The sequence below is a fragment of the Corvus cornix genome, chromosome 2, assembly GCF_000738735.6.
Source record: "Corvus cornix cornix isolate S_Up_H32 chromosome 2, ASM73873v5, whole genome shotgun sequence".
NCBI classification, from domain to species: domain Eukaryota; kingdom Metazoa; phylum Chordata; class Aves; order Passeriformes; family Corvidae; genus Corvus; species Corvus cornix.
In genome coordinates, this window is record NC_046333.1 from 79,065,970 (window position 1) to 79,093,793 (window position 27,824).

The window sequence follows — 27,824 nt, forward strand, 5'->3', positions numbered from 1 at the left end:
GTGAACATGAACAAATGTCACTTAGTGAGGCAGCAGCACCCCTCCAGCCCAGTGGCCATGCCAGGCTCCTCTCCAAAATAATTTCAAGGGACCACAGAGTTGTATCCTTCCCTCTCACGAAACCAGGCCCAAAATGAAAGTTTCTCTCCTGCCAGGGAGGCCTTCAAGAACCCTGAAACCCTCACAAAACAAGAAGGGGAGAGACCAGGTCTTCTGTGGAACCAAAATTCCAGCTTTACCTTTTCTTCAAAATCAGGAGCTTTTCATAAAAATGAAGCCTCCAAAACACATTAGTGCTGTAATGGCACTAAAATAAAAGGGTCACAGGTGGGACTGTTGTAATATTCTTGAAGTATAAAAAACAGTGACATCCAAATCCCAAAAAAAAAAAAAAAAAAAAAGGTAGGTCTTTTCCATGCTTTTACTGGACAAATCCTTATTCTGGACAACTGAACTATTTTGAAATCATACATATGCCTTAAATCTGTGCTTTACACAAGTTTAAAACTGCATTTGAAAACTATTTCCTAGACATTGAACTCAACACCCTGAGCCAAAGCAGGTGAAGTTACCAGCTACAAAAGAACTACACTGAGCAATTTTTAGTTAGCTTCAACTTAGCAGCCACAAAGTAGACAAGAAGCAATTTCAGTGTTAGAGCTGAAGAATGAAGACTGACACTATTTCTTTTGGAGTTAAAATGAAATATGGAATGTGGTTCATACATTTTTTGAGATGCAGTTTTTAAAAAAGATGACATTCAAAACCCAACACTTTTTACTCCATTGCAATAAAAGATACACATTTCTTCAGCTTCTCTGTTAAACTCATTTAACACACATTTTCAAGTTTGGGGAAAAATCCAAACCCGACACTGAGGCTTCAGTATGGTTTCTTCTTCTTGCTAAATTAAAAATAGTAAATAATAAATGCATCCTTACTTTAGCTGCCTACAACACTGCATTTTAAAAAAATCATCATGACTGTGTGCTTCTGGATTTGAACAGAAAATTTGTCTCTGCCACTGACTGGAAAGGCCCCTGGCACTTACACAGTACCAGTTTGTTTCAGATTCACTTTACTGAGGATGATTTTCTTTTTTATGCATTTTTCTTATATACACACAACCCCACACATATATATATACATGTATTTATTTATATGTAAACAGATATGTACTTTTTGCTTTATATATATGTAAAATATATTATCAGGGAACCTGGTTAAAACTCAGTGCAGCCTCAAATCTGTCTCAGTGTTTCTTAAGGAGTTCTCTCTGCATTTACCTCTAAGAATTGTGATTATCCTCACTTGAAGCTCCTCTGTTTTCACCTCCCATTTCTGTTCCTGGCATGATTTGGCTGGCACCTCTGACACCTGATAAGGCGGCAAATCTGTTTCAGTATGTCCTTTCCGGATACTTGGGACAATATTAGTCTCACCTAACTTCAAATATCTAGGGCAGAGATTTATGCTGGTCACTGCCAGCTCCTGCTACAGCCAATGAAGAGAACCAGTCCCTTCTAGAGACCCATCCCCTCTGGCTGTCCATGTGCCATTGCCTTCCACTGACAAGGCAGAGAGCCCTGGTTCAGATGCAAACATCCAAATTGGCGAGATAAATTCCACTGTCTTAGATTTTTATTAATTCCCCACTATTAATATGCTCAAGGTCACAAAAATGTACATTTTCACAATTTATCACTTTCAGCTGTAATGCTTTTGTATTCCGAAACACAAATAATATGTAAATCATTAAAAAGTCCACTACAAAAATACATACTTTTTTTGGTATGTCTGTTTGTACCAAAACAAGAATAAAACAGACAAGTTTATTGATAACTGTAAATGCTCCTGTTGATGCAAAATAGATAACAATACTCTACATTTAAGTATTATAACTTTTTCCCATGCAGAGCAGAACCAAATCTAAAGTAAGAAAATTATATCATTCAGTGAAAAAACTTCCTTTTAATAAATAAAGTACTTGCTATGCAGGTTTTGATGAGGTGAAATTATTACAGCTATCAAGACTTCTTATTTAAAATCTACAAATCATTCAACAAAACTGAACTCAAACTTTCAGGAAACAAGACATCTACAATGCAGAACTCAGGTGTTTGTATTTATAAATATATATATATATATACACACATATACACACAAATAAAAGGAGTGTAAGGAATAAAATTGCTTTCCTTTACACAAAGGAACTGAGCACTGTCCACTGACTCCAAGCATTACCATGAAGAAACCTCATGCAATTGCTTTAGCTCCTGCAGGCTTTGTTCACATTTTTGCTACTGGCATGCATTTTATCCTGCAGGTTTAAAAAAACAAACCTGCCTGTCCCCATACCTCTAGGATAAGGGGAGGCTTTGTTTCTTAATAAATCCCACCCACCCTCTTCAATACAACCATTAGCCTGGGGATTGTAAGCTTTTCACAAATATTTTGCGAGATCTAATACTTCTTCAAGTTAAGGTCCCTTATTTTGAAATAATCAAAACACATTGATTCTTTTAGAAAACAGAACTGAGCAAAATGTTCCATCTAGTAAGGTAAATCTCATTTACTTGTCCTGGACAGACTTCTTTAAACACAGAGGTCTAAATTAAAGATAGCAATTCTAGGCAAGGAGATTAATACATAATCTGAGGACACAACATGTTTGCAACACTGCTGAATTCACATAATCCACAGAAAATTACTATTTTCTGAAAATGCAGTGTTTGTGCATTCATTCCATGCACAACTTTCTCAGATTACTTGCAAAGGAAATCTTGGCAGGTAATGTTGAAATCAGCCCTTAAAGGATTTACAAGTTGACAAAAGCCATACGCAGCTACTGGGTCTAACTCTGTTGCGTGTGACCTATTAACGCTGCCCTTTTTACCTCAGAGAAAGCAATGTACTTTCCTGACTTACACAGGAGCTCTTCCATTCATCTGGCACAGCATTCTCGTGTGTTGATTTTTTTCCCCCTGTGTTACAGTTGTTCACCTTCAGGTATCGCTGCTGGGCGCAGACAGGTCCGTTTCCCATGTCTGAAGTAAGTACAGCCTGCAGCTGCTTGCTCTGCCTGTCCCTGGAGAGAGGCGTTCCAGCAACAAGGGAAGCCAAGTGGATTTGAAGCAGCCATGCAGAGGCCCCAGTTTATATCCTCCCATCCCAAGGCAATGCAAGTTAAATAGCCTGGAGTATAAACTGTGGGACCCCGGGAGTTGCTTCCTGTGTGATTCATCCTCCCTAGCTAGAGACAGACAGGAGTAGGGAAAGGCAGTCATTGCTTTAGGCACTTGAGTTTAACCCATCCATGGATGTCAGAGTAAACCCTTCGGCTAGCAGTGGAAAACCCAGCATGACCTTTGCCTTCGTTGTCAGGCAGTCCAATTTTTCTTGTCTGACAACCCTCAAATGTTGTCATTTTTTTTGCCCCAGACAGTACAGCAATATATTTTATATTTTTTATGGCTGACTGATGGTGAACTGGGCTGCAATGGGAAAGCAAAATGTTTACACAATAAACCCATAAATCATTTTGTAATCATTAATGAGCATTCTCAAGATTTTACTGCTGCTGATTAGAAACCTAATTCACTGGAATTGGTCACTCACTATATTATACAAAGGAAAAAAAAAAGTCACTGGTCCTTCACGTTCTGAAAAGGGGGATGTGATAGTAGCGGTCATCCTCAGTCAGGAGAGAAATCTCATTCCATTCCCTTCGGTATTCATCTGGATAGTTTACTTGAAATTCCTCAGTATTAAACCTATGCAGTCTGTAAACTCGTATCCTTACTTCAAGTAAGTATCCAAGAAGAAACAGTTCAACCTAAAAATGAAAGAAGTCTGTAAGACATTTATTTCTAGACTTTGAAAACTAAACTGGAGATAATCCAAGTTAAGGCAAGTCATTTAGCTTCAAAACAGCAGACAAGGAATAAAAGGGGGTCCTTTTGCGAGTGGAATAAGAAAAAAGTTTGAGGGCATTCCCAACAGCCCTTCTTCCACTTCTCTTTTGCATGGAAACATTCCTCCTCCACCTGACACCGTACAACATAACCTGCTCCCAAGCCAGTTGACACAGCTTATTGGGGAGTCAGAAAGAACTAGCTGTTATCAAGATTGATACACCCTGATAAAATGGGAAGCCTGCCACCTTGTGATCACTTGCTACATATGGAAAACATAATAGCAAAAGGAGAAAGTTTCCTGGTACTTCACATATATGAAACTGGAGAACTGGCATCTTCATTGATACTTCTTGCTATGGATTGCTTAATCCGGAAAAAAGGTTTGGGAAAAGTTCATATCCTTGGGCATAGCCACAGACCAGAACTTGTCCAGTTATAATCAAACTGCTGCTAAAGCGGACTGCATCATGTAACAGTTGATAACTGAAATTGATTATAAAAAATAATTTAAACCATTGGAAAGTGAAACCATATGCAAAGGGTAGTGGGGAGTTTAGATGTCAGCACTTAACTCCTCACTAATTATTAAATAGGAAACAAAAACCTTAACATATAAAGGTGAATACTCGAGTTCTTATTACCTACTCTTAACAGACATCTCACCAGAACCAAAGGGTGGAGAGAAAAAAGAGTGATGCTACAGGGTTTGGCATAGTGGAACAGATAGGAAAAGCAGAACAACAGGTCAAAACAGCATAATCTAAAATTATTTTACATATCAAAGTTATTATTGTTCTAAACTATGTCTTATTGACAGCCTGTAGCACTTTTTGGTCCAGTCTTACTACATTTTTTTTCCTGGAAGGCTTTCCTAAATCCATTTCCCCATATCTCATATTTTAAAAAACTGGCCAACCAGCATGGATGGTGTATGATAGAATCACCTAATCACTACAAAGATAGAATAAGTTTTGTGATTTGTTTTTCATTTATATCCTTACCTGGTCTAGGCAAATAGAGTCACCTATGGAGTTCAGATGATTCATCATGAAACTCAGAGGGTCAGATGAAGAGTCACGAGCAAAGAGAAGGCTAAAAAGGTTGTGTACGGGTTCTTCCCTGCTCTTTATCTGCTCATAGGCTTCAACAACTTCATAGAGCATGATGAATTTTATGGCCTCGTATAGTTTGTATTCCTTGCTCTCATCAGAAAACAGTGCATTACACAGGTTTCCTCTTTCTTCATGATCTCTTGTGGCACTTATTTCAGCCCACTGGAAAGCACACAAGAATATTAATAAAATTATTACAAATCCTATTTGACACACAAAAGATTGAAAAACAGGAACAGAAGCGTGGTCTAAGTGTAAAGCATCTATTAACCAACACTGCCCAGTCCCAACAGCATTTGCAGGCAGCAGCCCCCAGTGCGACCAAGGCCAATGGTTTGAGGTTCAACAAGGCCAAGTTCTGGGTCCTGACCCTGGGTCACAGCAACCCCAGGCAGTGCTATAGGCTGGGGGCAGAGTGGCTGGAAAGTGGCTCAATGGAAAAGGGTGGAAAAGTGCAGGTGCTGGTCAACTGCAGCTGAACATGATCCAGTGTGTGTGCCCCAGGGGCCAAGAAGGCCAAGGGCACCCTGGCCTGTATCAGCAGTAGTGTGGTCAGCGGACCAGGGTGTGGTTGTCCCCCTGTGCTTGGCACTGGTGAAGCCACACCTGGAGACCTGTGTTCAGTTTTGGGTCCCCACTATGAGAAAGACATTGAGGGACTGAAGCCAGTTCAGAGAAGGGCAGCTGGGGAAGGGTCTGGAGCACATCTTACAAGGAGCAGTAGAAGGAGCTGGGGTTGTTCAGCCTGGAGAAAGCAAGGCTCAAGAGGAGATCTTATCACTCTCTGCAACTACCTGAAAGGAGGGTGTAGCCAGGTGGGGGTCAGCCTTTTCTCCCAACTAACATGTCATAGAGCAAGAGGAAAAGGCCTGAAGTCTTGCCAGGGGAGATTTAGATTGGATACTAGGAAAAAATTCTTCATTGAAAGTGTTGTCAAGCATTGGAACAGGTGGTCCAGGGAAGTGGTTGAGTCACTGTCCCTGGAGATATTTAGAAGTGTAAATGTTGGCACTTGTGGGCATGGTTTAGTGCTGGGTTAATGGTTGCACTTGATGATCTTAAAGGTCTTTTCCAACCTAAATGATTCTATGACAATGGAGCTGGGAAAGGCAGCAGGGAACCCTGTTAGTGAAAACAGGCAAAAATCCATCTCGCTGGCCAAACACCATCTTTATAAAAATAAAATGAAGTTGGGAGCTAGACCTCATGCCCAGTAACAGCATAATCCATCACAGAGTTGCTTCGAAACAATTTTTTAATTGCAAGGATTTATTCATTCTCCTGACTGGAAACCTTTTTCTTTAAAAAAAATCCAGTTTAAATGCTTCATGCATATCCTTTTCATGCATTTAAACTGCATTCAGCTAAAAGAACTACAACAAGCTAAAAATAAAAGCCAAATAACCCAACACTGGGAAATGCAAAGACCAACCAAAACAAAATCATAACTGCACATAACCACTACTAGGCATACCTCAGGAAGACAGGCAGCTGTCACTTTGGCACAGCAAAGGTGCAGGCAAGGGACCAGATCTCTATTTTAATTCCCTCTTTTTCTTACTAATGCTTTGTTACCAGAGCTTGTATTAGTCTGTTTGGGGTTTGGGGGGGTTTTTGAAGTTAACAATTACTATCACTGCAGATGCACAGAAACCCCGGAGGAGCTCAAGAAAGGTGCAAGGTCTTGACAGGCCAACTCTTTATCTCTGTTTCAGAAGGCTTTGGGGCTACTAAATCTCCCCAAGTTTTAAATACATAAATAAGAATTATAGTCCTGAGTTGGGAATTATGGCAATCTGGCAATGCTGAGCAGAGGGGGCGGTGAGGCTGACAGCTCTTTGCAATCAAGTGCTTAAGCTTACAGAAAGAAATTGAAGCAAAAATGGATAATTACAACATTTAATGGGGGTAGAAGCAAAGAAAACACAATAGTTTTAGAAGAAAACGCACTGTTTGTTTCCTCCTTCCCGTCAGGGGAGGAAATCCAGAAGCATCTCATACAGCATGTTTATTTTTAATCAAAATGATGAGATACTGCAGGAGCCACTTGATAGCAAGGGCTAGCTGTGGGAAGAGTGGCCTCCTTAACTTGCAGAGGACTCCTGAGTACTTGCCCCAGTGGATCACCAAAAGCTGGATTCCCCTGCAGTAGAGGTGATGGCCTTCCCAGCAACTCTGCAGTCTGAACCTGGGAGGGAGGCCTGACTGCCCCACAAATATGTAACCAGGAGCAGTTCCTTAACTCTGTCTGAACCCATTTCTCAGGGCTTTTATTTCTCCCAACCATCTCCTAGATACTCACATTTGTCTTTAATGCCTCCATACATTTGCGCAACTTCCCAAAGGCATTGGGACCTGTGTATCTTTCTGGCCCAAAACTGTATTGCTGAATCCAGTTACAACCTTGAGAATACAAAAGCTTTTCAGGGAGCTGGGAAAAAAACAAAAGGCAAGCTAATCATAACCATAACAAGAAGTACAGTATAAGTTTATATAAACTTGTCTACATAGAATTTACGATGTGGTTCTATCAGCTGTTTGTACAGTTCAAACAACCAAGTAAATGGACCTCACAACTCAAATGCTGTGAAGGAGGATCCACTTAACTGCCAGGTCCTTAAGAAACTTTTAAAACAGGGACAGCCAAAAAAAAGATGAAAATATGCTGTCAGCAAAATATATAACTCACACTTTGAAAAGCTGGATACTTCCAAATTCAGAGAGGTATTTAGGATTACAGACACCTTCCAGTCTGCACACACACCTCTACAGGCAGCAGCTATAGATCCCACCTCCCTGCCACTATCTCCTGCTGTAGCTCCTGGAGCCCAGGGCAGGATTTCTGCTGCTCCAGCAATACAGCAGCTCCCAAGTGACCACTGAACTTTGCATGGATGTGGATGGGGAGGATTCAAATAACCTGTTGTGTTTAGGGAGTGACATCTAGCAGAATGGCAGTAACATTCATCCATTCACTTTTACTGTTGGTTTTTTTTTTTTACATCATTTAGACTCGTGTTCACATTGGTGTATTTAGATCAGGGACAGTTTTTCAATTAAATGTAGTTCAATGGGTTTGAAAAACTTCTCTTTAAATTCTGATAACGATTCTCCACTTCGACAGCCAACATATCACTTTTCACACTGAACAGAGCTTCCTTCTGCTGTGCATGGATAGCTGAAATGTGTTCATTTAGGAAATGAATTTTACCTTCAATATATCTCTTTCCTTCATCCACGAAGGAAAAGGAATGCCTTGGCTGAATATCTGAAAAAGCACCGCTCTTACTACACTATAGTTGTCCCTCTTGAGTTGTCTCAGGTATTTGATATGACAGCTTCTATACAACTCTTCATATGCCTAGAAAGAGACCAAGAAAAATTAGCAATAAAAACATTAAATCTTGGAAAAAACCCATGTTGTTTGAAGTCCAATTCCAAACAACTCATAAGAGGGAGCTAGGGGAATGAGAGTGTATGTTTTTAAGATTTATATACACAAAAATGTTAAACACCATGTTTTTGTAAACACCTTAGACTGGCGCTGCCCCTTAAGAGCGATTCTGCATTCTTTCCAAACCCAGCAGCTTGTTCAAGTCTCTGCACTGCTGCTACTGTAAACATTCACATGGTCAACCAAATTACAGCAGATCAGCAAAGATTTCTGTGTCATAACAGCATTAACCTCAACTGCTTTACAATTTGTACTGACCTGTGAGATGCAGCAGCAAAAGGGCAGGAACAGGTATCTGGAGAAAACTCCTTTTGGCAAAAACATCTCCTTACATTGACCTGAATCCATCGTGCAACACTGACCTGAGGCTGAGCAGATCTGGGAGCTCTGTGCTGAAGCGGACGGCCCTTGTCCAGCTACACACTCTGCATTACCTCTGGCTGCCATCTGAGCCCTTGTGGAGACAATTCTGAGCAATAAACTGGCAGAGAATTAGGGAGAGGACTCTACAGTCCCACTGGCTGCTCTATCACTTCCAGTTTGCTTCCCGAAGGGGACAGCAGGATGGTCTCAATCCCTCATCCTCTTTTATCTTGGTTGCCTCATCACCACATCCCACCACCACTTCTCAGCTGCACTCTGTCCCCTTACTCTTACTGTATCAGCGGAGATAGTAAGCCTACAGAACTCTTCCTGCTGGGGGAGCTTCCTGCTGCTTCAGCAAGGTTGAGGGCCTCAGAGAACGCTCTTTCTGGATGACCTGCCTTATCAGCTCACCATCTAGGTGGACCACATCCAAAAGAGGAGAGCCAGCACAAAAGAGGGAGAGGGACTGCTTAGCTAGAACAAGGCGAGAAAGACAAAGAGACAAGGCAAACATGGGACTGCCCCTTTTGGAGACAGCAAGCATGTTAATGCTGGTTAAGGATCTCATAAGATCTCATCCTAAAATGTGCTCCTTTACCATGGCAACTTCTAGCTGATGTAACCAGACATCCACTGGCTGCTCCATACACAGTAGTCTCCTTTTCAGGTCTGGTCATCCAAAAGGCTCATGGATTTTCTGAAAGGCTTTTTGCCCAGTATGGGCTTGCAAATTTATTAGAAGTTCTGGTGTCTTTTGTTACTTGCTCCTCCAAATAGTTTTCAGCCTCGTTTGTTGTTCTGTGAACTTTTGGCACTGCTGTGTTCTTGCATTTAACATGGCAAAACTGGATCTTTTCTCTGTTCATCACTTGAGCACAACTCCAGCTTTTTGAAAACTATCCTCTTTTTTCTACAACCCCCTTATGCTACTGTTTATCCTTAACAGCTTCTTTTTACCCTTTAAGTCCTTCTTGGTATGCATTTGCCCTGTGATTCTGATACCATGACCTAAAGCCACATACATGTCAAATACACTGGTGCAGTCAACTGCCTGTCTTGCCAGCAGCACCCTGTGCAGGGGAAGACACAGGCACAGAAGCACCTGGGCTGGGGTGCAGAGCTGGAGCAGAGGGACTGTGCCCAAAGGCATGGGATGGCCACCATCCAGCACTCCAGCTCCCTGCCTGCTGGGCACCACCCAAGCTGGCACAGGTCAGATGCCAGCTCCTGCCCTGCCTGCCCCCAGTTGCAGCTGACGATGGTGGAGAGGGGAAGGCTGCCAAGCATGGATCTTCAGAACTTGGAAGAGAAATGGATGTGGTGCTTCCTTCCTCCCTGGAATAAGAGTTTTTACCTTAAATCAAAGGCTGGCAAAGTGACAGTACCTAAGACCAAATTATTTAGCACTGGGGATGATTTTTCCTGTTAAAGGTCGCTGGTGCTAGAAGAGGGAATTCAGAATATACGCAAGACTAAAACCTGATCTGCATTTTGACCTGTACTACTGCACTCTTTATTTAGACCCATGTTCATGCTGTCCCTTTTGCTTTTCATTTAACTAGCCAGTGTAGCAGACTTTGATAGCTGCTGCAGCTGTTTGCACTGGGAGTGCTATTCCTTTCCCAGGTGCTGGTTCTCCCCTGTCTTCATGCAGAGATTAAAATTTAACTCTTACCTCCCTTATCTGTTTGGCCTGCTTTGTTTCTCCTTTCCATTCTCTCGCACTATAACCAAGTAGATCAACTTCTGGCAGTACACTGAGATTCCCTAAATTGAGATTGATTCACAGATCAGTTACGTTCTGCTGTTCTGCAACTGAAGGGGCGTTGCGGGGGTGATTAATGAATGTGGAGTGACAACAAAAAGCTTACTTATGAGTTTCCTCTGAAGATAGTTGCTCCACCTGAAATATAAATGATAGAACAGGTGTCAACAAGGAGGCGTCAACGGTCAGTATTTACTGAAATAAGCAACAGTGTGGAAGATTAAAGTCTGCATAATAAAAACCTACCATTTCAGTAGCCGTGCTAAAAAGCTGTATAGCCTTCTGCAATACCAAAAAACAGTGGTGAGCAAAGTCATGCTTAACATTAGCTGCACTTTCACTTTTTGCCACATGAGACACAAGGATTCCTTGCTGGCTGTTTTCCAGGACCACACCTCATGCCTTCCTAAAATAGGGATAAAAAGAGAGAGGGAAGAATCTTAGCACTATTTTGAAGTACTTATTTCTATTTGTTTTCTTACAAAAAGAAAGATCATTCAAGTATGATACCACTTCAAATGAAACACAAAACATGACATGCAAAAGATTATATTTTACTTAATACACATAATTTATATACTTAGTTCTCCGAGGTTTAGGGATTTGGGTGCACATAGTTCACATTTCCATGCTTTTCTGCACACAGTGAAGGCTACGTATATAGTTAAAATGGAGTCACAGGGGGACTGGTATCAAAGACACTGCTCAATAACAGAAAACCCCAAATTACTTTTGTTTACTTCAGCATGTGCTGATCTAGAGACCTGTACTGTCATTATTTTGTCTCTAAGTCATGGCTTTAAAGACCAGGGGTTCCTAGGACTTACTTGTAGTCAACAAATGGGCCATATAAGGCAATATTAGCTGACTAAGCATCATACGACTGCCTGGGGAATTAAAGGAATGCTCCTGCCTCAATTTGGGTAAATTTAGGGTCAATTTAAAACTCCAGAGAAAGATCCTCTCCAGGGATTTGGTAGAAAGAAGCTCAGGAGATCATCACGAAGGGGGAGCATGCTCACTGTTCTTCACAGACATAAACAAGGACAAGATTCTGTCGCGCCCTTGGCATTACAGACAAGGTTAGGGAAGGTTACAGTTTTCTGTTGTTGAGAAGAAGACCTACAAGTGAGAGAGGGCCTGGAGACTAAATAGTTGACAAAGGCAGTATCTGCTGCCTAAGTGAGAAATTTGTCCTCTGGAAGAAATTTGAATATAGGAAATTCCCAGGGCTCATGATGAACAGCTGCTCTGTTATTAACTTATTTATTGATTTAGTACAAAACTTTAGGAGAACTCAACTTTTTATAAAGACATCCGCAGAGGAGGCTGAAAAGATCCTTCTCCAGGGAATCTGCAGAGGGAATTACTCATTCCACATAGTTTTATGTCAGCTGAACTTCTGCCCCTCCTGGCTTTAACAGGAAATTTAAGAGGGGCTTAAGTTTTCCAAGTAAGTTAAGCCCATGCACTGTGGACAACAATCCAGTCAAAGAGTTATATATCAATTCCAACCTTAGCCACAAGATAAACAGTGATGCGCTCATTTTTATGGGCACTGTTGCATGTATATGGAGCACTGCTTATACTTGGCTTTTCCCAATAATCTGTTGTTTGAAGAAGTTTTATTACAAGATGTGCTAGTCATCTGGTGATGAGACCCACACCTCATCTTGCCCATGAACTAAAAGCAGGTCAAGAGCTGTAAATAAAAAAGTGTCAACAAACTGTTAACGATGTTATCAGAGGTGGGGTTGGGGTGCTAGTTCTGAAGCTCCAGAAAATGTTTATTATTGATGCCAAGTAACAGACAACAAAACCTCAGGTGTAAGTTTGGAAATGGAAAACCTCATGGAAAAACCAGATACTCCCACTTAAAACGCACACACACATATACACACACTCACACTTCCCACTGAGGGACACCAGTGGGTACATTCTCAATAAGCACACAAACTTCTACCTAGAGAACAACTGAGAAATAACAATCCCAGCAGAATCAAGCCATCACAATTTCTTCTCTCTCTTCTGTAGCATAAAAGTATCAGCACTGAAAAAAACCTCAGTGGACTGTGAATAACTGAACCTTCTGTCAACTAGAACGGAACCTGATGGCTCACAGACATTGTTCAGCCCATAGATCAGTGGGTTTTCTGGATTTACACTGTTGTATGCAAACCAATGATGACTGAAATTAACACCAATTTAAATACACAGTATCAAAGGGAAGTTGCAGCAGACTTTCATTTCATTACTTAAAATGACTGTATGGCCCACTCCCACTTTTGATTCTGAACAAACTGGGTCTATAAAAAAATTAAGAGCTGATCCATCTGTTAAAATTACATACTTTGCATTATGGAGTACCAAGAAATACATGTGAATGCAAAATTTCTTCCTTCACTCCTTCTACAGGCAGAAAGATGAGAGCTCCACATCAGCTTTTACACTGAATCAAGCAATCTTTTGAAAACGTTTTGATGGTAATAATCCTGAAAAAACCTCAGACTATTGGAGTTCAACAAGCTCTCTTCCAATGCACATGGTTAACAGGTGCTTGAGCAACTGCTCTTGAAGGAGTGCTGGGAAGCAGACTTACTGATTTCCATCAGAAACACAAATCAGTGTCAGAGAACACAAGATAATCAAATATTGCTCACCCATTTTTATTTAATATGGGGGATTTATAAATAGGTATTTCCCTAATAGAAAGCCTAGTGGGTGATGGGAAAACCTGCAAACAAGTGGTTTTGAGTATTTTTGCTACACTTGTATTGCAGCATACCTTGGACTTCATAAACTTTCCCTCCTGTCATGGGAAAGCTGCTGTTCAAACAGCACTTTGTGATTCAGTTAATACTTTCAGTGCTTATGTCACACTTAGAAATTAATTACATTTTTTATTCAAGTAAATGACATTTAGAAGTAGCAGTTGGATTGCAAAGTACTGCTGGTAAAAATACATCATGAGCATAAATTAAAAAAGGTGGCAGCTTAAAATAGATCTTTCCACTCCCCCTCCCTGCACCCTCCAAAATTCTTCAGAAACCAATGAGCAATTAAATTAATAACACATTAGTGGGGGGAGTAAAATAAACCCATAGATTTTTAAAGCAAATCCATCCTCTGGGATATGGGCACAATTCATCCAGTTCTTCAGGAGGCAGTGCCAGGAGCATTTGCTGCTGTGACCAGCTGCTGGGCTCCCATCTTCTTGAAGACTGACTGTGAGCATCAGTATAAAGACAGGGAGGCCTGACTCTTGCCATGCAGAAATTTGGAAGAACAGAGGCTGAACAGTGCTGGAGTAGGAGCTGATAGCAGTGTTTATCTTACAATGCAAGTAGTTCACCATGTTTTCTTTTCATGCCACATCAGCTTCCTGCTAGTGCCAAGCCTTAAGCTTTTTCCCTCCTGCAAAGTCAGCAGGAGAGACACACAGAAGAAGACAACCAACAAAAGAGGCCATAAAAAAGGTAAGTGACACCTGCAACATGTTTCATTCTCAAGTAACTCAGGAAGAATCTCTAAAGGATTTGCTTCACATTTGACACTCTCACAACTTTTTTGGAGGCTGCCACCTTAAATACTCATAATTGACAAAATGCAAAATGTCAGAGATCAGCTTGGGAACTAGTAGAGAGCACTGTATGCACTACTGAATATTCCAGCATGTCTGATGGCACATTCCCCCTTTACTTTTTTTCTCCATGCTGTTAACAAGGCCATCAGAAAGATAACAGAGCATCTTCCCAAATTAAAACCTGACAGAATGATTTCTTTTCAGGACATTCCTCTTCACCCTCTTTTTGGTACTGAAAGCAGGACACAGGACTTGTCACCATAAAGTGGCCAGGTTTCATACTCCCATCACACAAAACTATGTTCCTAGTTCCCTAAAAGCAGGTATACCCTCATTCAAAGAGGGAGGCAGAATGTGGGACCCCTCTGTTCCAGCCATCCTGCTGCCCACCTGTAGCATTCCTTCTCCCTCCTCTGTTGGGTGCAAAAGTAGGCAGGGAGACCCCTCAACTGAGACATGCACAGCTTGGCATGGAGATCCAAGTCTGCCTGTGTTCATGGTGTGCATGCAGAGTTCTCTTCACGTTGTTGCACACTGCTTTTTTCCAGATTATACACCATCAATACCAAGGTATGTTACAGAACAGGCTAAGTCCCTCTTTCAAGGGAAAACAAACAAACTTACCCTTATAGAGCAAGCACAAGCATGATGCACATGTGTACAAAGACTTCAACTGAATGAGCCAAGAGGAAGACACAGAAAAATTATTATTATTATTAATTTTTCAAATTCAATACCTACAAAAGATTATATCCCATTAGAGTTTAGAAAACAGAAATATGCCTTTTTAAGTGGTGCCAAGAGATTACAAACTCTTTGATTTCCCAGTTTATTATCAGCACCACACCAAAAACATAAAAAATACTGAAAACAGATCAAACACATACCAAGATATGTGGGAAGCACTGCTTAATTCAGTAACTATTTCATTACAAATCCCTTCCTTTACAGAGTAAAGCAACGTCAACTTGTTAAGCAACATTCACCTGTTCTAACAAACAGGAGAGATGAGGATCTCTCCTTGGTATAATAAGAAAAAGAAAATAATTTACAGACAAAGATGGTAATCGTCAGTGACTTATCAAAAGTTCAACCATGTCTGCTGATCAGATCTCTTCTAATAAAAAAAAAAAAACAAACCAAACCAACAAACCAGAATCCCAACCCCAAACCATATCTAGAATCACACAATTACCTAGCAAACAGAATAGTTTTGGTAACACTGAGGCCCATCAGTCGCAAGAAGGGTTTTATTTGCACAGCTGTTCTGCATAGGGCTGTCCCAACTGCCCTCTTAGCTCCCTCAGTCTTCTTTCAGAAAAATACAGAGAATATAGAGCTGGCAGCCTTCTTCGGACCCCCTGATCATCAACAGGAACTGCTGGTGTTAATGCATCTATCCAGCTGGGACACACACTTATTCCTACTGTGCAGCAACAACCATAATGTGTTCTTACCCACCATGTGATCATCTAAAATATACCCTACTAGAGCTACCTTTACAAAACCAATTTCAGCTATATAATCAAGGTATTAATGCATGCCTTAGCCTGCACATACCATTTCTCTCTACAAATGCCTATGAGAACAAAAGGAAAGTTCAATTCTTCATTTCCTGTACAATTTAGCTTCCTTTTTAAGGCACAGGGTGCTTCATCCAAGACCTTCAGATGAATAACGCTTAGCCACACTTCCATTTAAGTAAGAAAAAACATGAGAGAAGCCTTTTGAGAATTTACAGTCCAGAATACTGAATGAGAAACACATGAAAAGCATTTCATGCCATTAAAAAACCATGAATCTCTCTAAAACGGTTATTTCTGAGTTAAGAAAAAAAAGAAAATAATAAAATAATCTTTTAAAGAAGAATCCTCTGAAATCTCTGCTACTGTTTTTTCTTAATGTGGAAAAAAATCTGTTCCCATCCAAAATTGCTATTTAATGCCTGTACACTTCAAACAGAACTTACGTAAATGCACTAAATCTATTATTTGAAAGAAGCCCACTCTAAGAATTCTTATTCTGCCTGCTGCAGAGTTGCATGCTGAGTCATTCCTAATGCCAGTCATGGTTGTTTCACAATTTTCAAAATACTTTTCTTTTTCCTTTTTTTTTTTTTTGCCATGCTGAATCCAAACTGACAGAATAAAGGAAGTACTTTCCTCCTGAACATCTTAAATCTAGCTGACAAGTATAAATACCTTGGGCTTTTTATGCAGATGTGTCTAGATAACTGAAACCTGGTTAGGGGGGAAAAAAGAAAACATAACAATTATTTTCCTCCTCCTGATTTTTAAATCTTGTTTGCTAGACAGCACAAGACTTGTACCTACCACCCAACCCTCCAAGAATGCACAGTCATTAGGTGCTCAGGAGGCTGGGGATACCACAGGCAGCATCCCTCCTGGTTTCTCCAGGCAGAGGTCCAGTGGCAGCTGCCCCACTCCTGGGATTCCCCAGTGCAGGAAGTGTCCCTGGCCCTGCCTGGATGCTTTGTAAGCACATATCACAGGACAGTCCAAAAAATTTTAAGCTAACTGTTAATAAAAAGTTATCCCAACTGGTATCCAGGAAAACAGCAGGATCAAGTAACCCATGACAAACAAAAAAATCAACTCTTCTGAGCTTGTTTACTGTCCAAGGAGAAAGCCAGGCCCCTCTCAGCAAACTACATCCATGTCGCTCATCATTCCCATCTCTGTACAGGGTCTGACTGCTGCACCCCACAGAGATTTTGTGTCTGTCTCCAGAGCATGGCCCTCTCCTAAGTGTACCCGATTCTGTGTACAGGCCATGCAGAGCTGCATATTTTTCACGTGGATTAGTAAATACAAATAATTTATAATTAATAATCACAAAAGGTTCCTATCTCCTGGTGGTACACCAGATCACAAAGCTTGTGCTTCCTAAGCAGCTATGTGCAGAGGTTATTCCAGCAATGTTATCTGTTTCCTTGGGAGTTTTACTTTGTGTCTTGCCCTCCTTCCAAGACAGATTAGAAGCACAAAGCAAGGCCAAAGAAAGCAAAATATAAAAGCCATCACCCTGAATGCAAATGGCAGAAATTGGTCTTGCATCTCGTTCCCCCTGCCTCTCAGTGTCCAGTCTAACAAAAGCCAAAACTTCAGCTTTATTCTGCAGACCTCGTGGTGTTTGTATGGAAGCAGCTGGAGTGTTTAAACCCTGCTCTCTCTTCATCATTTCAAGGGCAACACTTTAAAACTGGCATATTTTAATTAACTCAAGCACACAGGAGTCCTCTGCCTTTTTGTCAAGAGTGCATTACCAGGCACTTCTGGCCTAAAATCTTAAGCAAAAAAGTCTTGTTGAAAGGTAAAACTGACTGCATCAAGATAACTTACATTTCAGTTACTATCACTCAGTGTAATACCAAAGTCATAGCTAACAAAAACATTTCATAAAAATGTGATTCAAGAACTCAGAATATTCTGTGTGGGAGCTGTCTACTTGTAAATGCACATTATAATTATTAGTAGTATTATTATGCATAATAATATCACTTGTCATTATTGTCATTGCTAATGCACAGTTGGTATTTTTACAGACATTTGGATGCAAGAGAAGTTTCAAACGAAGCACTCTAGGCATCAGTTGCAGGGATCAAGAGACCAAAGCTCCCTGACACCTCTGCATTTGCACAAACTGCCTAAAAGCTGGACAGTTATGTGGCAAGGACTAAATAAAATATGAATCATGCAGCCCTGTAAAATATAGTTAAGTATGACCCTGCATACTGAGCTCTTTTTCAGGGGCTGGCACTTGGCAGAGGCATAACTTACTTTCACTTGTAAAGTAAGAAAATTAAATACAGGGTACTGGATAGTTTCTGACGTGGAACCCAGCAGTATAATTTTTAAAGTTCTTCATTTATATGAAATCTCCTATTTTTAAGGCCTTGGCCTTTGGCAAGAACATCACAGCTGAAATTCATGTGCAGGAAATGACACAAAATGAAACCAGAATTGCAGGACAATAAACATATCTCCAAGCTGCTCACAAACAAGCCCATGGCACGGTGCTGTGCTCAGAGCAAAACTGGGGAAAACGGGTAGGGCTTCTCTTTGTCGTACAGACAGACCTGAACCAAGTTTTTAAGTTTGCAAAAGGCCAATTTTGCACAAACTCAGCAATTAAAACCTTGCTGACCATTCGAGGGAGGCGGTTCTGCCCTCCACTGTCGTGAGGCCCCACCTGCAGTACTGCATCCAGTTTTGGCACCCCCAACATAAGAAGGATGTGGACCTAATGGTGCAAGGTGTTGGGGTCTCCTCCCCTGCCATGGAGCCCTGGGAGAGGGGCCCTGAGGGCACAGACACGGGGTTTCCCTGCCCCTGCTCAGCCTCGTTCCCATTGGTTGGTTTGTGTTCCCTGCGCGGGCAGAAGGACCCTTGGTCCCGTGACTGTAGCAGTTCCTCGGCAGAGCTCCGGCCATGCGGCTGGAGAAATAAACATCTCTGAAACAGCTATCAAGAATCTGTCTGTCCATATATATTTCCTTTCCACGGGACTCCTGGTTTGGTGTATGTATGTTGCAGGATCCCCACTGCAACATAATGGTGGCGAATTGAGAGCAGAACGATCCCCAATCCCTAAGCGACTGATTTGTGTGAGTAAACCCTGGAAACTTTGGATTCCTCTTCTTGGTTTTGCTTTGCTATTCCATATCTAAACTATGGAAGAACCGTGGGAAGACTCTTGGCTTTCAGAGCCGCATATGGACATTTATCTCAAACTTAAAATGATTCTTGAACAACGATTTGTAAATTTTAGCTTGATTCAAGCTCAAAAAGAACTGAAACACTTCCTGGCATGGTTGTTTAAGAACTTTTTCTATGTTTCTTGGGATTTAATTCTTACCAAGGGCTTTTGGAAAACCGTTTGGACACAGTTAATACTGGAGTCAAAATATATGCCGATGGAAGAATATTTTCGTGAATATTATTTAGTTACCGAGACTGTTGAGCAATGTCAGCTGTGTCCTGGCGAAGGGAAGCGTGGTGCAGGGACCGTGCGGCCCAGGCCACGTGCACCGAGCGCTCTGCGAGCAGCAGCGAGGCAGTTCCCGCGTGCGGGCGGAGCCACGCGAGCCGCAGTGTCGGGGCTCTGCCCAGGAACTGTTCCAGTCACGGGACCAAGGGTCCTTCTGCCCGCGCAGGGAACACAAACCAACCAATGGGAACGAGGCTGAGCAGGGACAGGGAAACCCCGTGTCTGTGCCCTCAGGGCCCCTCTCCCAGGGCTCCATGGCAGGGGAGGGACCTCAACAGCAAGGTCCACAGAGGAGGCCATGAAGATGATCAGGGGGATGAAGCACCTCTCTTATGAGAACAGACTAAAAGAGCTGAGGTTGTTCAGCCTGGAAGGCTCCTACAAGACCTTACCACACCTTCCAGTAGCTAAAGGGGCCTACAAGAAAGATGGAGAGGGACTTTTTACAAAGGGATGTAGTGACACGACAAGGGGTAATGGCTTTGGACTGAAGGAGGGCAGACTGAGGTTAGATATTAGGTAGAAATTCTTCACTGTGAGGCTGGTGAGGCACTGGAAGAGGCTGCCCAGAGAAGCTGTAGATGTCACATCCCTGAAAGCGTTCAAGGCCAGGTCTGATGGAACTCTGAGCAACCTGTCTAGTGAAAGGTGTCCCTGTGCAAGGCAGGGGGCTGGAACTAGATGGTCTGTAAGGTCCCTCCCAACCCAAAATATTCTATGGTTTCCCTGGTGGCAGCTGACCTTCAGGCAGTGCCAAGCACCTTGCCTTGACGCTGCTTTGCTGCACAAGATGCAAGGGCAGACTTGATGATGGTCAAAGCCTCATGGACATCACATCATATCAAGGCACTAGTTTGATGCTAAGGTACCCATTTCTCACTTTCATAGCACTGTTTACCCAGCGTGACTACTGTGCCCTGGAAACATGAACGCTAAACACTTAAAATATGTGGGAAACCCCAGCAACATATTATATATGGACAAGGAACCAGAGACGGGGTCCTGCTGAAGACCACGAGTGGAACTAGCAAAAGGACCAGAGACTGACCATACACAGCCACATCTTGCCACACTTTTAACCCTCCACCATCACAGAACATGGCTCAAATAAGACAACACAACTTTTCTGCTCAGTCTACAGCATTCTCCTCAGAAAAATGTTTGTTTAAAGGAAAGTGTGGGCAGTACAGGTTGCCTTGTTTGACACATCCCTCTGCACAGGTACATAGTGGCATCTGTCCTCACTGGTGACATGGGGACAGGAGCTAGAGACACACTTCCTCTCTCTGTCAGGAGATTCCAGCATGTCCCCACAGACTACAGAGAAATCCCAAGCATTTGGGTCTGGATCTTGAGAATGCCAAAAATGTACAGTGTGTAGAGCAGTGAAAAAATGAGAAGAAGCTACAAGCACAGCATAAGGCTGAAAAGAAACTAAAAGCTACGGACTTAAAAATTTCTCAGAAAATTAATGAAGAAGCCTGTAGAAGTTTTGAAGTATTTTACAATGTTTGCCTCAAGAAGTGGTCAGCAGTATCCTTATTTCCTTTTTGTTCTCACTTATGCTGGGGAACAGCTTTTTCATGCTTTTATGTTATCAGGCAACAGACAGCCCAACCATGAGTTTTACTGTTCATGGGAAAAAACCAAACTTTCCATCAAACCAAATTCTGTAATATGCAAACTAACACCTCAGAATTGGTACAAGATCCCTAGCAACAAACTCCCCTCTTAAAACTGTCAGTGACTGCTGTTACATTGCTGCAGCTGAAGAACTGAAACTCGTGTTTTCCATCATGAAACGCTGACATTTTCTCTAATAAGTAGCTGTTTCTCTGTCTTTCTGGAGGGTACAGCATTGTTGTGTCTGATCCAGATCACTGCAACCACGCACTGAGGAACTGGCATTTGCTATGCCGGGAATCCCATGAACAGAGCACACGGGCAAAGTTCCCTGGTACTGCTACAGGCTGGCACCACGCCAGCTGCATCACCCCCAGAGTGCGGAAAGGATGCCCTGTGTTCACGGGGCCTTCCCAAATTCCATCAAAGCAGAAAACAGAGCCTGAAGTGCCCCAGGGCCAGATGTCAGACAGCAACTCAGATTGGTGTTTGACTTAGAAGAGTACTAGAACTCTTTTAGAAGTCAGACTGACATAAAAACGCCATTAGAATATGACTTATGCAGCCCAAAGGTAATTTATAAAAAATAAATTCACAGCCTAAAACAAGAGCAGATTAAGGAGCTCCTCAAGGTAAATTTTATGCCATTCTAATCACACCCAAATTTAGTTATGCAAGTGTAATGAAAGCAGTGTGATTGTATTACCTTTTGACTCCCGAGCACTGGTTATTCCCTGTGTTTTTAAAACAACTAAATTATACCCATAGTCATCTGCGCTAGGACAGTTTGGCACCGTGACTCCCACAATTCAGCGGTGCAGGGTTGGGAGGTGCAGCAGAGGTATTTCTGAAATCTCAAGCTCATTTGCCTGGGTAGTCATGCAAGATCAAACATTTTCAAACATTAAGCTCAAGAAAAACTGCATACATTTTTGAAAAACCCTTTAATGTTTGTTGTCTGATAATGCTGGTAGATAAGATGAGAAGATTCAACTGGAAACTATATCTAAGAAACAAGGTGGACAGAAAGTCTTGATGCTGAATGGGAAATCAAGACTACCTAGGCAGGCAACATGTTCCAAACAGTTAAACAAAGTGAAAAAAACCCTTATATCCAAAAATGGCAAAAAAATTTCAGAACTACAAAAATTTAATTTTTTTTAAATTCCAAATACAGATACTTAACCATAAAAGCACTTAGATTTAAATGCTGACCAGCATTTTCATGCTGCTTTTTCCCTTCAAAACCAATTCTAACACCCTTCACCTGATAGTGTTTTAGATAGACAGGCAAAATGGCATCTTTTCCTCTTACCGTATGGAGACCCCCTCAGCTTCTAATCAAATTATTTGTCCACTAGCAAAGAAATGAAATTCATAAAGAAGCAAACTTCACTAACTACAAAGGAACTTTCTGAGCCTGTCATTTCTTCCTGTTTCATGTATTTTGCCTCTCTGTTTCACCACTTGCTGAAACTGGAGCGGGCCAAAGGACGGAAGTGGGAATAACGGTACTTGTGCATACTAGCAATGGAGCAGGTAGCACCATGCTAGCTTGAACTCACTCACTAAATACCACAGAAATCTGGTTCTTTCTCCACTGCAAAAATGAAAGTATAAGCTACATACAATTTGTACAGCTCCTTCAAAAGAAAGACAGTGCAATGAGAGCTGGATGAGTAACCATCAAAGCAGAAATGTATCACAGAATGTACAGTACAAAAGCAAGCTAGCAGGGCATGGTCTCTTCAGTCTAAAAGATCACTTCTCAGTGACATAAGAGATCATAGAATCACAGAATCATTTAGGTTGAAAAAGGTCTTTAAAATCAAGTCTAACTGTTAACCCAGCACTGCCCAGCCCACCACTAACCATGTCCCTAAGTGCCACATCTACATGTCTTTTAAATATCTCCAGGGATGGTGACTCAACCACTTCCCTGGGCAGCCTGTTCCGATGCTTGAACACTGTTTCAGTGAAGAAATTTTTCCTGATATCTAATCTGAAACTCCCCTGGTATGACTCGTTACTTGGGAGAATAGATTGACCCCTACGTGGCTACAACCTCCTTTAGGTAGTTGTAAAGAGCAATAAAGTCACTCCTGAACCTCCTTTTCTCCAGGCTAAACAGCCCCAGTTTCCTCTGCTGCTCCTCATACGCCTTGTGCTCCAGACCCTTCACCAGCTCTGCTGCCCTTCTCTGGACACACTCCAACACCTCAGTGTCTTTCTTGTACTGAGGGACCCAGAATTGGACACAGGATTAGAGGTGTGCCCTCAGAAGTGCTGAGCACAGTTGGACAATCCCTGCCCAGCTCCTGCTGGCCACACCATTGCTGGTACAGGCCAGGATGCCCTTGGCCTTCTTGGCCACCTGGGCACACGCTGGCTCGTGTTCAGCCATGCCTGACACCGAGGACCACCTGCAGCTGGCCCCTTCCTGGGTCCTCCTGAATCACACCTGCATTTATGAACCCCTTTTTCCTAAACCTTCACGCTTCTGATGGAAACAGAAGCCAGTCCGCAACACGTAAATCCACAGTGCACACAGTAAGGAAAAAAAAATTGCCGCCCTCGAAACAAACAGCCAAGCCCCGGCCGAACACCCGAGCTGAAAGCGGCGCACGCTGTTGCTTTCAAACCACGATCCCCACGCAGGTCGGCGCTAACTCCGCACCCAGGACACAGCAGTTCCCCAGGGAAGCTCAGCCCGGCTGGCACTCCCGGCATTTCCCCGCACACCCACGGCCGCCTCTCCGCAGGCGGTGCCCGCAGCCCCCGGCCCCGCCACCACACGGGCGGAGGGCACACCCGGGGTGGTCTCGCCGGGATGCCCTTAGGAGCAGCTTTCCGGGAATCGCGACTTCTGGAAAACAGCCCCCAAAGAGTCAAGTGGAAAACAAAATGGGGAAAATAAACAGCAAATAAAGCCAAACTCTCATCGCCACTTCGGGGACCCTCGGGGACCCTTCGGGCCCGCCCGCCAGCCCCGCCGCGCCTCACCCGCTCCGCCGCTCCCCTGCTGCGCCTCCCGGGCTCCAGCCCGGCTGCAAAGGCAGCGCCGGCACCGCCCGGGGCGGGGATCCCGCGGGGCCGCCCCGCTCCCGCTCCCGCTCCCGCTCCCGCCCGGCCGTGCCCGGGAAGCGGCGAGGAGGGATAACCTGCTCTCCCATCTCTCGGCCTGTCTCCCCGCGGAGTTCTCCATTTCCCCAGCAACCCTTGTCGCTCCTCCGCCAGTGGGATACAGTTTGTGCTTGGGTGTCACACTGCGCTGTTTTACATTTCATAGCAGCATGGAATCATACAATGGTTTGGCCTGGAAGGGGCCTTAAAGATCATCTAGTTCCAACCCTCTGCCATGGCCAGGGACACTTCTCACTAGACCAGGTTGCTGAAAGCCCCATCCACTCTTAACTCTTCCAGGCATGGGGATGCCTGAAACATTTCTAGGGATCCTAGTTCCCTGAATGGAGACCAACACCATCATCACCTGTTTGAAATCTAGCCATTATATGTAAACACAACTTAATAACTTTGAAGTTGTTGGTTGGTTTTCGTTTTTCCCCTATCATTAAATGTTGATTTCCTCAACAAATCACTCTTTAACAAGATGGAGTGCATTCATCCAAAAAGAAATTCCTCTTTGCCAAGTATCTTCCCTTATAATGGGCTTTTATGTGTAATTTCTCCCAGATATGTAGAGAATTTGCATAGACTGGTGTACTTTCTTTTCTGGTTACATATTAAAGAACAGTCTTCTTCCATCTCAATAAGGACTTTGCAGGAAAAACAGAAAGGAATTGTGATGGTCCAAACAAAGACTTAAACTTTTACAGAGTTACAAGCAGTTTGCTCCAGTACAAAGCTGAGACAAACTTACACAGTCTTTTTTTATTGGATTTTGTTTGTGTTTGTTTGGGATTTTTTTTCCCCTAAAATATCACAAGATATTAAAATGGTTGAAGATCAAGACTTTTCATGAAACAGTGAAGAGATTTGTACTGCCTGGCATGAATATCAGATTGTTTCTCCCTCCATTTCAGTTAATCTGGGCAAGGAACAAAATAGGCAAAACCTGCTAAATATTGGTGTGCCAAGCATTCACTTAGGTGCGCTCACAGAAAGCCAGACACATTTATCCATGTAAAAGAAAATCTAGGCTTAAAACTCAGCTAAAAATAGCGAAAGCAAATAGTTGACTTAAGAGGCCTAAAGCTGTCAGTTGTGTAACAGCACTGTCTGCTACTCCATCAAAAAATCCATCCGGAAAAAAAATTTCTAAATGCCACCTCCATGCCTCTCCGCAGCATTGGTTACCTGGTGCTTTCTGTCTGGACTAGCAGATTGTGTTTAATGTAGCTGTGTCTCAGGAGCTGCAGCTGAAAGAGATGCTGTCAGGATATAGCTCACCTGAGTATAGTATCCACCTAAGAAGGCTCAAAGGTGGCTGGAATTTATTTCTGAGCCACATCTTGTCTGCAGTTATCACATACTTCAGCTTCCCTTTCCAGCTTTTTTCTTGCCTTGGCCAGGCCAGTGTTGGTGGCAGTGGGTGGTTTAGCATTGCAGCTAAATCCAGGTTTGCCTCTTTCTGCCTTCTCTTAACCTGTGTTAAGACTTTAGGATTTAATTGGTGATCTCTTTGTGCAGGCAGGCTTGAAAGTTAATGTTTATCTGGCTGCTGACTCATCAGAGGAGAGAGACGGAATGTATAGTACAAATGCTACAGATCAACCGCCGTATCCATAGGTCCTTCCTATTTCATGGCTCTCTGCTCTCACCTCCGTGCATTTATTGAGCACTTCAGTGCAATCTGGAGAATGGCCTTGCCCTCTATGCATGGGAATAAGCTCTGGGGCAATCAATCAATCAATCAATCAGAGATAACTTACTTGAAACTCTTGAGAGATTTTTTTAAACTAACATTGTCCATTGTGTCTTTTCTTCCACCTTAAGCTGTTTCTGGACCTCTTCCCTGAGTCACAAAGAGCTCTCTAGGACGTTTTTCCATTTGCAGGCTTTGGCAGGAAAATGCTGTCTCTCCTCGTGAGTGAGATGGGACAGCCTCTACCTGCCTCCCTCCTTGGCACGGGATGTATGCACCGCTGTAAAACTGAGCCAGGTAACATTCCTGCACTGTTGGACTGTCTGTGCGTGCTGTTGCTGTTAGCTGAATGTGGGTTAGGATAATCCTTGAGAGAGCAAGCAAGATCCAGGTCTGAGCTGGGATCAACAGCAGAAAGGGAAATAGCAGCTAAGTGGAAGGCAGTTTCTTTTACAAACTTTGCAAAATTGGAAACATGCTGCTACAAAGGTTCAGAAAGCTTCAGAAAACATCAGCTGCTCCAAAATGTTTCAGAGAATCATAGAGTGTTAAGGGCTGGAAGGGACCTTGAAAATCATCTAGTCCCACTGCCCCTGCCATGGGCAGGGACACCTTTCACTAGACCAGGTTGCTCAGAACTCCATCCAATCTGGCCTTGAACACTTTCAGGGATGGGACATCCACAGCTTTTTTGGGCAACCTGTTCCAGTGTCGCTCCACCCTCACAGTAAAGAATTTCTTCCTAATGTCTAACCTAAATTTCCCCTCTTTCAATTTGTATCCATTCTCCCTTGTCCTGTCACTACAGTTCCTGACAAAGAGTCCCTCTCCAGCTTCCCTATAGGCCCCCTTCAGATACAGGAAGGTTGCTATGAGATCTGCACACAATCTCCTCTCATTCAGGCTGAACAGCCCGAACTTCCTCACCCTGTCTTCCTGGAGGTGCTCCAGCCCTCTTATCAACGTCATGGCTGTCCTCTGGACCTGCTCCAACAGAACAATGTACAGAGACAGAGAAGGCCTTACACAGCCCATGCATTCAACAGGTTTCAGCAGAAATAGTGCATCCTCTGCTTCCCCTCTGAGTAGGCAGCAGCTCTGCAGGGACAAAGGGGCAGCTCCACAGAGCTCAGACTGGAAGAAGCCTAAGCTGGATTCTCTTCCTCCAGACTTCCTGGTCATGGCATTTTGCATATGTTTGTGATACTCAAACAAGGCTAGGTCCTCATGGCAAAGTTCTACTGCTTAGGGATATTTATGACATTTTCTTCCTTTGGGGGAGAATTACGAATTTTCCCACAACATGAACCTCCAGGCTTTTCTGCAGGTCATGGCATTTCCAAGCTGCAGCCATGACTGTGACTACCTCCCTCTGCTTGTACCCACGTGAGACTGCACAGCAATTACAGCAAAAGCTTATACTGAAAGCCATTGCTAAGCAAGTGTGAAGACATTTTAACCGTGTCTGTTTAAACCCACAAATCAGCAGCCAAAGCAACTGCTGTGCTCATCTGAAGGTGAGCAGCAGAATTACAATCATGGCACAAAGAATGCAACAATTCAAAACGAGTGCTGAGACAAAGGCAACAGCATCCAAGCCAGTAAAAGTAGGAAGCCTAGACACAGAACTGGTGACAGGCTTCTCCTTCAGTTTTTCAAGCCCATTTTTAACAGTCAAGAACCATTTCCTTGTTTAACGTAACTTATTACTACTATCAAGGTCAGGTAGCCAGACACATAGGTAAAAGTAGTACCCATGCAGCTGTAATCAGCAGCACAGGATTTTTCTCAGCTGATCACCAGCTTGTTGACATGCCAAAATTTATACCACAGCAATATGATCTTACCAGCACTTCTCTCTGAGCTAATTCTGCTTCGCTTTTCTTGTTCAGTGAAGTGGTCTCTGTTCTTGCTGGCCTTTCTGTCATGTCGCCTCTGCATCTCCTCTCCAGAGTATCAACCCCAGCTGGATTTCTCTCCCCTGACTGCTTTTACTGGGGTTAGAAAATGAGTCTCTACAGACTCAGCTCGTCTTCACAGATCAACAAGCTGTGAAAGGATCTGGCTTCCTGTTTCATTTCCGTTGAAGTTTTCAAAGTCACACAGGCCGTCTATGCTTCTCCATATCCAAGCCACAAGAAGAAAATTGAGCATAACTCAGCTGTTTAT

The 27,824-nt window shown here is 42.9% G+C and overlaps 1 protein-coding gene across 3 annotated transcripts; it reads right to left on the reverse strand.

Moving 5' to 3' along the window:
• Window positions 1-1,623: 1,623 nt before the first annotated feature.
• OTULINL (OTU deubiquitinase with linear linkage specificity like) lies at window positions 1,624-27,596 on the reverse strand. 3 transcript variants are annotated; one of them, XM_010400191.3, is made up of 8 exons: window positions 27,503-27,596; window positions 10,861-11,020; window positions 10,721-10,752; window positions 10,525-10,616; window positions 8,241-8,390; window positions 7,332-7,460; window positions 4,919-5,191; window positions 1,624-3,835 (listed from the first exon to the last, which is right to left on the reverse strand). In XM_010400191.3, exons 1-8 carry the CDS (start codon window positions 27,594-27,596, stop codon window positions 3,656-3,658), a joined length of 1,110 nt encoding a protein of 369 aa, XP_010398493.1. In that variant the 3' UTR covers window positions 1,624-3,655. The 3 variants fall into 3 exon arrangements, with proteins under 3 accessions (XP_010398493.1, XP_010398494.1, XP_039405101.1); XM_010400192.4 differs by lacking the exon at window positions 27,503-27,596 and adding an exon at window positions 23,992-24,014; XM_039549167.1 differs by lacking the exon at window positions 27,503-27,596 and adding an exon at window positions 23,834-23,931.
• Between the last annotated feature and the right edge of the window lie 228 nt (window positions 27,597-27,824).